Source organism: Mytilus trossulus, chromosome 11 (assembly GCF_036588685.1).
Source record: "Mytilus trossulus isolate FHL-02 chromosome 11, PNRI_Mtr1.1.1.hap1, whole genome shotgun sequence".
In the NCBI taxonomy this organism is placed as follows: domain Eukaryota; kingdom Metazoa; phylum Mollusca; class Bivalvia; order Mytilida; family Mytilidae; genus Mytilus; species Mytilus trossulus.
Window position 1 is genome coordinate 23,488,301 of NC_086383.1, and position 13,982 is coordinate 23,502,282.

The following is a 13,982-nucleotide window of genomic DNA, read 5'->3' on the forward strand; positions in this document are numbered from 1 at the left end:
AAAAGTATTATTTTCTTTTTTTTTTAATTTGTATATATTTTTATCTTTATTTTCATCGATATATCATTATTTATAAATTCAATTGTCTGATTAACTAACTTATTTTTTTGTATTAATAAATTTCTTAAAAAATTTCTAAATAAATTCACTCTATATTTCTGTATTTAATAAGACATGCAAATAACATGCAATAATATTGAATAACATGCAATTAATGGCATATGTAACAATCCAAAGAAATGTTTTCATGCAACATGCAAAATGCCAAATAAAATAAATTTAAATGTTCTTGTATGAATGTTATGCATAACTATGTATCATACCATTATTTGTATTTAATAAGTTAATAAAAATATCAATTTATTATAAGCTTTAATTTCTATATTAGATTTCTACAGAAAAAAATTTCAGAGCCTGACATTTGCTCATAAATTGATATAAGTTATTCCCCTTGATGAAAAGTAGCACTGGCTTCAATGAAGAACAATTGTAAAAACAAGATATCATTGTTCATTTTCATTAAATAGGTGATAAATTATTCAAATTTCTTCTTCTTTTTAGTAACAACAATGTACTTCTCAATGGATTTGATTAAAAACTTTAAAATACTTGAATACTAATTTCAATAAATATACTACTTGGCATTGCTCTTTATTGCAGGGAACCAGTATCACTTGTCAACAAGGGAAATAACTCCTATCAAGCTATAATTAATAGCCTAAAATTCTGGATTTCTGAAACCATTTTCTGTAAATTAATTCCTACTATAACGATCTATTCTATTTCCTATAGCAATGATAACACATGATATTTAGCTGAATTAATAAATGAGTTCTTGCACAACAAGCTTTTGTAACGTTTGTTATATTTGTTATTTTCCTGACCAAAAAATGTTAAGTTACACTATTTATTAAATGCTTATGGTTAACACAGTTAAATGAATCGAATCTTATATCAAACAACTTGAAAAAGTAGTATTATTTTGGTGATTCTTAGAAGTAAAGGGGGCAAGAAGAATTGTCAAATTGATTTATTCCTTCCCCTTAAAACTTCTATATAATTGCCAGCAAAAGATAAAATCATATAATTTACTAACTAATGAAACAAATGAAATCTAATATATGTTTTCCCTAAAGTGGTGATATTTCAATTAAAAAATAAATGAAAAATATGAAAATTCAAAAAAAGTCTTTTTTGACCTTTTGGATGGAAAAACATGATTCTGTTCTTGGGTCTAAGGTTTTCCAAGTGGAAATAAAGAGTTCCTGAGATATGCCAAATACATAGAGTGTTCAAATAATCCCACCTCCACTTACACGCACACACATCATGAAGCCTAGATTCAGATTGAAGTTTGAGCATTTTCTCCCCTCACATATACTTCAATTGCTATGGGTCTGATACCATTGGGAATCCCCCCCCCCCCCAAAGTAAAATTCCTTGCTATGGGTCTGATGCCACTGGGCATTTCCCCACTGAGACAATTCCTTGCTGTAGGTCTGATGCCACTGGGCATTTCCCCCCTAACTGTGAAATTCCTTGCTATGAGTCTGATGCCACTGAGCATTTCCCCCCTCACAGTAAAATTCCTTGCTATGGGTCTGATGCCACTGGGCATTTCCCCACTGAGACAATTCCTTGCTGTAGGTCTGATGCCACTGGGCATTTCCCCCCTAACTGTGAAATTCCTTGCTATGAGTCTGATGCCACTGAGCATTTCCCCCCTCACAGTAAAATTCCTTGCTATGAGTCTGATGCCACTGGGTATTTCCTCACAGTGAAATTCCTTGCTGTAGGTCTGATGCCACTGGGCAATAGGCATTTCCCCCTCACAGACAATTCTTTGCTGTAAGTCTGATGCCACTGGGCATTTCCCCCCTCACAGTAAGATTCCTTGCTGTAGGTCTGAAGCCACTGGGCATTTCCCCGTCACAGTAAAATTTCTTGCTGTAGGTCTGATGCCACTGGGCATTTCCCCCTCACAGTAAAATTTCTTGCTGTAGGTCTGATGCCACTGGGAATTTCCCTTCTCACAGTAAAATTCCTTGCTATGGGCCTGATGCCACTGGGCATTTCCCCCTCACAGTAAAATTTCTTGCTGTAGGTCTGATGCCACTGGGCATTTACCGGTAATCACACCAAAATCATAGTCTAACCATGTTCCCTTAAAGTAACATGATGTAGCTTCTTGGAAGGTCCATTGGGATTTCAGGAACAGGGTTTATCTTGGACATAGCCTCAGAAAAGACAACTTTATATTTGTATAACTGTCCAACAGCAACAAGAAATATTTGACATTACAAGGTCAAACTTAGGAACCAAAATCATGACATGGAAAAAGAAGGATTAGTAAACATATATTCATGACCTTGAAACAATATGGTAGTTAAATTAATGATTAAAAATTTAATTGAAATTTTTGCTATTTATATTAAAATCCTAATTTGGAATTTTAATGATGAAAAATCTAAAATGATTTAAAAACATAACTAATTAATAATACTATAACCATATGTTTTGCTTGGTATTGATCAACTATTATTAAATATTTCAAAGAATATTTCACACTGAATATTTGTTCTACTTTTGTATACATAACCCCCGCTTGACTCTTTCATTAAATCTGTGCCAATTTTATAGAAAGATATTTAATAGAGGTCAAGCTTTAGTTATATTACCAAATCTAGTAAATAGTTTAATGATTGAGCTTCTTTTAATGATTTGCACTTTATTTCAAATCCTCAAATTAGCTAATGCTTTGAATTCTCCAACATTCTACCATTATAATATGACTATAGATATGTTTTTCGTGTATCATGGGTAGGTCAAAAGAGGGAAAGACTTTAAAAACACTTTTATTTTTCAAACATTGCATACAATTTTAAATAAACAATTACGTACTTTTACTCATTCTTCAGCAGACTTTTGAAAACATTTACCAACCTTGAACTTTATCTTTTCTCATTCTTAAGGCAGAATTTCAATAACAAACACCACCTATTTACTATATAAAATTGAGAATGGAAATGGGGAATGTGTCAAAGAGACAACAACCCCACCATATATAGAAAACAGTCGAAAGCCACCAATGAATCTTCAAAGTGAGATAATCCAGCACCCAGAGGCTTAATTTGTTCTTCTGCAGACTTTTGAAAAAAACGACCACCATGAACCCATTTACTTTATCTTAAGGTGGTACCTAACACTACAGGGAGATAACTCTGTAAAGACAGCTAAACGTTTTAATTACGTTGTGTTGTAAAGGAAATATTAAGCTTCTCAATGATCAAAATTGATGTTTGTCAAACTGCTATATAACCAGTGTAATTTTTCTGTCAAAACAGTTGGTTCAAAATTTTTGAATTTTTTATATTTTTGTTAGAGGGTCAAAGTTAATACTTGGTCAAAATTTTATGAAAATTAAACGAGCCAAATTAATTTTAGTGAAAGTGTTGGGTACCACCGTAAATGCTCATTCTTTGTGAGTCTTTTTTTGAAGAAAACAATTAAAACACTCAATAAATTTATCTGAACTCATTCTTTGGCAGAATTTCAAAAAAATCACTACCACCCAGTGATTGATTGATTCTTGGTGTTTAAACGCCACTTTTAAGCACCGCCTTTAGGCTATTTCATGGCGTACCACCCATAGAATTTTCTTTGCATATTTTTAGCATTTCAAAGAATATCCACCTCCCCTGTACTAATTCCAACCAATTCAGGGGATGAAAGGAACAGGAATCTTGTCATAAAGGACCTAGACTAAGTGTGTGAAGGTTTAGACGGTAAAATTGAAATTTACAAAAGTAAAATTATTGGTAGGTGTTGAAAAGACAATATCCAAATGCAAGCATGAGGACTCAAAAGGATGAATAAAGATCCCTACCCATTCCAAACAATTTTTTTAAATTTTGAAACCTTTTAATAAACAGAATTAATTTATTTCCCAAAACTATGATTTAACCCAGTGTGAAATATTCTTTTTGAACAAATGTTATAATGGTCCATTATGCTGCCTCTGAAAATCTGTAATGATGCTATAGCTATATAGCGTAGCTAGCTTCTAAAATGAAAACAAATCTAAATAAATGATATGTTAGATAAAATAAAGCATATATGTATGATAAACTAGGCAAATAAACAAATAAAATATACAGAAAGCTGAAAAATGAGGTTAAGCATTACAAAACAACTGAATAATAGCTTATATTAGAACGAACATAAAATATACTACAAATGAAATATACTTAGAAAATGAAACTTCATTTATGCATTAATAATATTTAAAATTTGAAAATCAATTGCATTTTAACTTCCTAAAAAAAAATCTGCTATGAAATAGAGACACTTACAAGGAAATGGAGCAATTACAATAACAAAAAAATATTTTAGGGAAAATCTGAGGTTACACATTTGTCTATTTTGTAAGGTAATCATAGTAACAGAATTATGATTTATCGTCATAGATTTTTAAGATTAGTTGCATTCTGTATTAATTTGTCTTTTATTAATGATATATCTACCCCAATCATGAGAAAGTTTAAGGCATATTCTTGAGAGAAAAAAAAATAATGAAACTTTTCAGTCTTTTTAATAATAATTGAATTTTTCATGTCTTTACATAAGATTATACACAAATAATTTATATCATTGGTTTACACTAACTATAGAAAGAGCAATTGTATAAGAGAAAAGTCATTAGTGACATAGATATGAAAAACATTACTTTCATAAACATTCATAAATCATTTTGTAGAGGGACACTTTCATTGAACTTTTGAGAAAGCAAACATCACACGACAAAATACTAATAAAGAACAGCGAACTTTAAATATATAGATGACAGGCCTTCAAAATTTAATGAAAAACAAATGTAAAAACTTGAAATTTCCAAATACGTGTATATTTATCAATGAAAAGTTTCGAAAACACTTCAAAAATTCTTTTAAAAAAGTTTAAAACATAGATTAGATTATTAGAAATTTAAGTTTAATATGTTTCATGTCAACTACCCTCTTAGCCTATAACAGTGCATTGGTGGCCTTCAGCTGTTTTCTGCTCTTAGGTTGGGTTGTTGTCTCTTCAACACATTCCCCATTTACACTCGCAATATTATGGAAACATAAAATGTTGCAGGAATAAAAAATAAAAAAACCTTTTTGTTTTGTTTGAATATGAACAGGACATTTTATTTAGTGACTGAAAATTTTCTTTCTTTCTAATTATTGAAAACATGTTCCATTACCATGGTTTCCCTTCAAAAAAACATTGAAACATCAGTTTCAGGCTACTTTGAGCTGAATATTGGCTATTTCGTGGCATCCAGTTTTAATAGGCAGAGGAATTTAACCAAATATAAATTTTATCAGTAAAATGTTTGTTGCAATTCTAATATAACTTTCAGTCGTATAAGGGTTAAGTTTAGACAAATATCATAGCATTTAACACATTTAATGACTCTAAAGTGGCACTAGTTACAAATATTTTGATCCAACTTAAAAGTTTAGTAAACTTTTGCCTTATCATATTTTTAAATTCTAAACATCCACTTTTGATCCGTAATCTCTCAATCATATAACTTTAACTTCTTTAAGAACCAGTCATAAATGTTAGGACCTATAGTCGCTCTGATTTTTGAAATACCAAACCAATATATTTTTTTAAAGATATAAAAATGTCATAATCTTTTGTACAAATATGAGTGGTTTATTTACAAACTCTGTTGTCAAGACGATAACATAAATTACATATTGAAATACCATCATTATACCTTCAGAAACAAGAGGTATAATCTAAAAATCCATACAAGTGTGTATACTTAAAGATTTCTGGAGAATCTTATGTGGGACTTAAGGAATTTGTTTTCGATAAAATTTATCCCTGCTGTGTAAATCATTAGAAATGAATATTGGGTTAGGACAATAAACTAAGTAAGGTTTGTGACCTGCAAATATATCCATAAGAGCTGGAACGGAATTGTGTTATAATTCTGAAATATTTCTTACATCTAAAGCTGTTCATTAAAAACAACATTTTGAAAGTAGTTTTTTGGGCAAGTATCAAACTAATGTATTCTTAATACTAATTAACAACTGATTTGACCCTTCCCCTTTCCAAAAAATAAAATGCCTAAGGATCATTAAAATTTTATATATTCAGTTAATTTGATTGTAATCAGGTTCAAAAATTCAACCAATCAAAGTTAAGGATTTGATGTTTTGGACAAAAATTTTAATCTCTTGAATAAATCTTAAAAGTGGTTGGTTACAAGATTGTCCAAACTTCTTGTTTCTATGCAATGACAAGAAATAATAGTGATATAACATAATTTCTAAACAGGATAATTATTTATGGAGTGCTAATCATTTAATGACGTAGAAATGGATTCTGATGATGAAGTTCTGTTCTACATTAAACATTCATAGATTAATTAATTAAGAACATTTTAATTTACTGAACGTTGCATGCATGTACTATTAAAAGTTTAACAATAAATTAACATTGTAACCAATAGGCAATAACTGCTAGCCAATAATACATGCTATGAAATAGAACTGAATACAAACCTCAGCTTTGGTTACAGCTGATTGCGTTGAGTGTGAAGGTAAAAGTTTTATCTTTGGTTAGCTAATGCTTGCTAGCTAAACTGTGCAGTCGTTATTAGGTAAGACAAACTACCGTCCTTTCAAAGTAGCCTAGTCCTACAGACATTTAGATTGGTTATCTCTGAGACCAGTTACTCTAAAAGAAGGGTAGTTTCCCTAACCTCATAATGACTTCACTGTTTAGCTAGCAAGAAATCTAACCAAAGATATTACCTGTACCTACATTTGTACACACTCAATGCAATTGGCTGTAATAATTTTTCCACAGTTAAATATACTTACTCGATTGCTTTACCCTGAGTTGGAATTTGGGATATTTTGCCGGTAACATTCTCTAAATGTTTATTGTGGTGTGCTGGTATAAGCTGAAAATGAAAAAAAAAGAAGCATTAAGGAAATGAAAGACAAATCCTGTGTGCTTTTACATGATTCTAGCAAAATTGAGTAACAAAAGCTATAGATATAGGAAGATGTGGTGTGAGTGCCAATGAGACAACTCTCCATCCAAATAACAATTTAAAAAGTAAACCATTATAGGTTAAAATACGGCGTTCAACAGTTTGAATGCTGTGAATTCACTGAGGACACATAGACCCCCATTCAAGCTTGCTGTTTAAATAAAATAGGACGGACAGAAAGACAGAAGGATGGTGGGTCAAAGTTATCTAAGTTACACTCTATTTGCATTTCTGTACAATCCTATTGTCTACAGTTTTCGTTTCTCTTAGAGACAGCTAGTTTGGTTTAAGAATCTACAACTAATTAATAAATTTTTTATGTAAAAATCATAGAATATACTTGAAAAAATATGCAAACACTTTCAAATGAGAAAGTTAAATTCATTTTCAATAATTCAAAATATTACATTGCTCCCTTCTCACAAACAGTAATGGATATTCGTAAATGTCTTTCACATCAGATTGTTGTCAAATTTTCATCAAACAATCTCTTTAACAAAAACCCTAAAGGGTTTAACAATTAAATACATTTTTATAATGGACTTTAATGAATGTAAGGTGTATTACATTAAAGACAAATTTGTAACGGTTAATCTGATTATAATATTCTATTGAACGTGTGCCAATGTTGGAGGTAGTTTGTGACAATTCAGATGGATTAATACTAACAGGTTACAAGGTTTTAACAAACTAGTTATTGCTGGTATGGAATAAATAGTTTGAATTTTCCACCTCATTTAATTATTATTTTCCAAAAAAGGTTTGCACTCAATTTTCAATATGGACTTTACATATATTTATCCTTTGAGTATAAAACAAGAGCAAAACCATGAAAGTACTGAAAGAAAAAAACTGGATTATCCTTACTGATCAACCGATCACCTGAGAAAATGGCTGAGATTACCCTTAGTTTTTACTGGGGTTTGTGGTGCTTAGTCTTCTATGTTGTGTCTTGTGTACTATTATTTGTCTTTCTTTTCTTAAGCCCTATTGTTGTCAGTTTATTTCGATCTATGAGTTTGAATGTGACCTTCTGGTATCTTTTGACCCTCTTTTAGTATTGATTTAGTTCTTTGATAATGAGTGTTATTAAAGCTTATTGTCAAACATCCTATTTTTTTCACTCTAATTCAAAAAATATTTAAAACATTTTTATACTTAAAGGTGTGCATGTGCTTTGTGTGTTTCTTTGTAGTATTAGCTTGGAATCATGGCCCACATAAAAAAAAAATTATTTTTTTATTTCAGAAATAAATTTTTCCACATTTGGTTGCGGTAACCTACTTTATTGATTACCCTTCTCGATATACTGAATGCTAACTGTGAACCATGAAATAATCACATTAATCAAATCCTAAATTCTAGCACAGAAGACGTCAACTTGGCGATTTTTCGATTTTGTATATATATATTCAAGGTTGTATAGTATACACATGTTATCTAGTACATTTTTATCGTTTTTTTATATAGTTTTGAGGAAATAGATTTTTTACACAATGTAAATTGACCTATTCAACATGTGAGTAAGATTATACATCCATGTCAACATTGCAGTCAAAGAATTAAGTGTATTAAGGAAGATTGATCGATGAGTCGAGTCGTTGGAATTATGAAATGATCAATACCTATAAATGTCCTAACAAATTCTAATCTGAACATACACGCTGTTCTTATAATGGAAACATACACAGGATCAATGTTAAAAAAGTTCTTGAGGTTTTAAATTTAAATTAAAAAAAATATATAGATTTCCACTCAAGCTGAATGCCTTGTCTGTCTTATTGTCAAGTATTGTAAAAAGGTAGTAATATATAGGTTTAAGTTAGAATATTGAAGAAACCATTCAGAAGACTCCAACGTTGACCTATAGACTTTCAAGAAACAACTTAAGTTGACATCAGAATTTTATGAGTAAGATATAATTGTAGTCATAGAAAAACAAAGAAATACCATGACCACAAAAAAATGAAAAAAACACCATCAAAAAGACATTCACCCGTCCACAAAACACTACAAAGATAACTTAAAACTGGTGAACATAGCAAACATCACCAACATTTCAGCAACATATGAAAGAAAGTGACCATGTCCAACATAATTCACCTATGAGACAGTTATCGGCCCCAAGACAAAAAAAAATAGAGATAAACTTAAAAAATTCCAATAACAGACAATTAAATATTATACAATATGCCCAGCTCTAAACTTATTGAACCTGACCTCCCAGTGTTGAACAGTTTAATTTTAGTGATCTCAACCCTTCTTTTTATTTTATCGTCATCAATGAATGTTAATGGTTTTTTAAACATCAAATAAAACCAAATCACTGGCTGTAGTACTGTCTCCTGTCAATACTCATAAAAAAAACCAATGAACTTTGTTTCCTTTTAAAGTTGATATGTTTCATTTCTATATCAGTTTCATCAATGAAAACAGTTAATAACATCATCTAAGGATCAAATAAAATTCCAAGAATTTCTTAATTGTGCAAAAATAAAACTCTTACGCCTTTAAAACTTCATGAAATCATAAAACTTTTCTGCACAACGAACAAATATAATAAAACGTTTAATGAAGTTTTGGAAAACAAACAGGAAGCTTAACGAACCATTAACCAAGAAAATACGGGTATCATGATGGTTAAACCGTGTCTTGGAGAAAAAAAATCAATAAAAACCCAGGTAACTTTACACAACCTATTAACATCGTCTGCTGGATCCTATTAATCTTCGAAGAAAATTGGCTTCAAATTAACAATCGGCAGCTTTCGCTTAACACGTTCAGCGGTAATTTGACATACCTGACAAATATTCTATAATTCACTCAGATGGCCATTGATGGTAATAAACAATTAGAATAACATATAATCAATAAACATTAATCCTAATATGTCTGGACACTAATTAAATAAAGATGTGGGCATTGATTTACATAGTGAAGGACAAAATTGACAAAAAACAGGAGATTATTGACTGGATCCCAAGTGAAGAACAAAATGGTAGAAACCCAGGAGATTTTATGAATCTATCCAAAAGTACAATCAGAATTAATTTCCTCATCTATTAAAGATGGCTTTGTCAGTTTTCAATCTATGAGTTTAAATGTCACTTTGGTATCATTTGCACCTCTTTAAAAGACAATTTTTCTCATTTTGAGGCTTATTTAATATCCTTTTGCTCATGGTTGAAGGTAGTATTGTTGTTAAATTCTATGTCATTAGGTCTTGTCTATATTATAGGGCTAAAACATGGACAACAATACCAATATAAATCTTCTAAAATCCCAAATGTATCTATAGTGTCTATACATATAGAAGTCCATTACTCCCACTATCATTTTTTCAATGTTCAGTGGACCATAATTTGAGTCAAATCTCTCATTTTGCATTAAAAGTATAAAGATCATCTCATAGGGAACATTTGTTCTGCGTTTCTAGTTGATTGGACTTCAACTTCATCAAAACTAACTTGACCAAAAACTTGAAGCAGGACTCTGACAGATGGACAGATGAATCGATGGATGGAAGAACAAACAGGCGCACAGACCAACAAAAATGGAATGCCCCAAAATAGGACATAAAAAACATTTAGGTAACAGGAATGACACAACAATAATTCTTAAATACTTATTTGTCTAACGGTTTCTATAAACGTGTATTAGCAATACTTTAACAAATACTTCAAATCAAAGTAACAGCTAAGCCAACATTTTTAACTTTTGAAAATAAAAATCTTTAAAATCTTTGTATGTAAATTTCCTACTTATAAGGTCCTTAATGTATGTCCAGGGTCAAATTTAATTGAAAACTGCAATTGTATCGCATGTCAATTAGAAAAAGTCCTTTCCTTTTGAAAATGATTTACTTTGACAACATTGGACTTGAATTAATTTAAATCTTGTAAGGTGAAGTTGTATTCCTCGTCAAACAATTTAATTTAATAAACAACTAGACTTGTTCAAATTTTAAAACTTTATTGAATACCATAAAAGTTTTAAATGATCATAGACCTTGTTTTTACTATCTAAATTCAACTTCTTAGTGTGAGTTGACAGATAAAATGAAGTTATTTAAGCATAAACTTTAATGTGAAAATACTTTATTTAATTTTTAAATCTAACATTGAAGAATAAAAACTTGGTAAAAACTAAAATTTGTAACATTGACAAATATCTTTTTTACTTTTAAATCTCATTGTAGAATCAATTTATGGTAAAAAAAAAACAACTAAAATTTGTAACACAATTTATGGTAAAAAAAAAACTAAAATTAGTAACACAATTTATGGTAAAATTAACAAAATTAACAAAATTTTCAAATTGCATAACCTTTTAAAGTTATCATTATAATTAAACCTGCCAGTGGAACGACATCAAAATTACTAGAAAGAGGTGTGTCACTTGTGCTTCCGTGAGTTTATTAATACTTAAAACAAATTTCTTCTGATCTCATCACTATTTTCTCAGTATCACTTTAACTTACACCATTTTCTAATGATCCAAAGTTCTAATAAGCAAACCAAATTCATCAAGCTTATCATTTGTATATCTGTACCTATAGTAACTGGTTGTTGATTGCACTTTAATGCAGGTACATTCAGGGCAATAAGTGCAACAGTTCAAGAAACACCTTTAATTTCATTACAGGAATGTTTTATAAGAATCTGCTATTTTAATTGGCTGTCAGACAACAATGAAGAGGCATTCCAAAATTATATTTTATTTCCCCATAAAATGCACTATTAGTTTTCATGGTTTCTATGTTGTGATGTCACACTATTGTTTCAGATAAGGGAGAAGGTTGGTACCTATCTAAACATTTAAACCCATTTTTTGCACCTGTCCTAAGTCAGGATTCAGGAACCTGAGATGTTCAATAGTTGTCGTTCAGTAATGTGGTTCCTTACAGTCCTTGTTTTTTTATAGATTAGACTGTTGGTTTTCCTCTCTATAGCCTACTGTTCGGTATGAGCCAAGGCACTATAATGGTTTACTTTTATAAATTGTGTGACTTGGATGGAGAGTTGTCTCATTGTCACTCATACCACATCTACTTATATCTAATTAAAGACTATGATCAATATTTAATGCAGATTTTAGATGTCTTTTGTGTGCTACGGTTGCTGTGTGATGGATGTAAATATTTTCACAACACCTGGCTTTGGTTTTATTCCTATATAGATCTAGATTCTGACCCTTTAAATGCTGATCAAGATGTAACAATTTTAAATATTCTCTGGAAACATCTAGAATTTTTTCCCAGTTTAAAATCAAGATCAAAAGGGTTAATTAAGTTATGATATCCCTTTTAATTTTTTTTACCATTTGTTTGTCTTTTATGGTTGTTAAGACTCCAAAACCCCTCAAGTTTGTTTGTTTTGAACATGGAATGTCAAATTTACCCCGCTTTTCTATATGTAAATATACTTTACACTCGAGTATGGCACACCAAGCTAGAATTGAAAGATAATTTATTATCTTTCCTGATATATACAGTAATAACTTAATTCGTAAGTAAAGCACTTCAATTACAATAAAGAATATTGCAAGTACATGTTGACGACTGTGTACATTGTACGATTGTACTTGAACAATCTGAGACGGCGGGGGTTACAATAGGAACAAAAATAAATTGAGGTCGTGCCCTTGTGCAATTTACTAAGGACTTTATAACGGTACAGGGATATCTATGTAAATATTTTGCTAGAGAATTTTTAACGCAACAATGATACCTATATGTAAATCAAACTTACAAATAATGAAAAACTGAACTCTTATTTGAGGACAGACAGTAGAATTTCATATCAATTTCAAATTGTTTAAACTGTGAACCGTATGTAATTAAAATATGTTGTCCAAAGTGGTTTGGTGTTTACAGGTTTCACTGTTTGTTAGGTGGAGTCAGGTTTCACTGTTTGTAAAGTGGAGGTTTGACCAACTTTTGTCAATATGTGTTGAGCCAAGGTTTCAAGTTGTAATGAAAGTTAGATTTAAAGGCTTAGTCTCAAGACTTTCGTGAATCCAACAGGATTTTCATGTTAAATTGTCAGATAAGTGAATCAAGAAATAGAATTTACATGAAATTCCTGTGTTTTTATGATCAAGCTATGATCTTCTGTATATTAGGAAACATTTGCGACATTTTTATTATTGTGAAAAATGTGACAGGGTTATAATCACAATAATTTAAACTTGCATTTTGAAATTATTTTTTTGATGAATTAAACAGGATTTTTCTCAATATCATAAAATTAAAATTACATTTTAGTGTAAAATGACAAACACAATAATAAATGCACACAATAATTTCTGAACTTACATGTACAGTAATTAAAGTCTAAGTACTGGGTAATTTAACAACAAAGTCTTACATTTTTAAAGCTCTGATAATACTGTATACAAAAGTGAATATTGTCAAACTTTTTTTAACCAGTTATATTTGTAGGGAATAAAAATGTCAGACAGCCCACAAGCAGTAAAGACAGAAAGACGAATGAATGAATGGAAAACATAATATCAATAAATGGGTCATAAAAAATAAAGAGAATTAAAAAAAGTTAAATTGCTATGTAAATACTGTTACATGGTTTAAATATCTGACTACAGCCAAAACTTTAAAACATAATATGACTTAACTTTGAAGGATCACAATCCACAATAATGTGCAATTTATAGAGTTATGAGTATGCATTTTAGGAATCTCTATGGCATTGTTTGAGATTAATATTTAGACCAAGAATTTTTACTTAAGAAAATCTCATTGTTTTACTGTTTGTCAAACAAACGATTGCCAAACATGTCTATTATATAAAATGGAAATTCTACATGCCAAAACCCACTGACGAAATCTATGGCAGACAATATTACCTCCGGTGGCTAATACCGAATAACACATTGCAAATATAATTTACGTTACTATATA

At 30.3% G+C, this 13,982-nt stretch overlaps 1 protein-coding gene across 23 annotated transcripts in view; it reads right to left on the bottom strand.

Annotated features, from left to right (window-relative positions):
- The window catches only part of LOC134690895 (doublecortin domain-containing protein 2-like), a 113,828-nt gene that overhangs the window by 50,884 nt on the left and 48,962 nt on the right, over positions 1–13,982 (bottom strand). For all 23 annotated transcript variants that reach the window (XM_063551054.1, XM_063551053.1, XM_063551052.1 and 20 more), the window contains exon 3: positions 6,888–6,970. In XM_063551054.1, the coding sequence (XP_063407124.1) occupies positions 6,888–6,970 (83 nt within the window). The remainder of the gene's footprint in view (positions 1–6,887; positions 6,971–13,982) is intronic.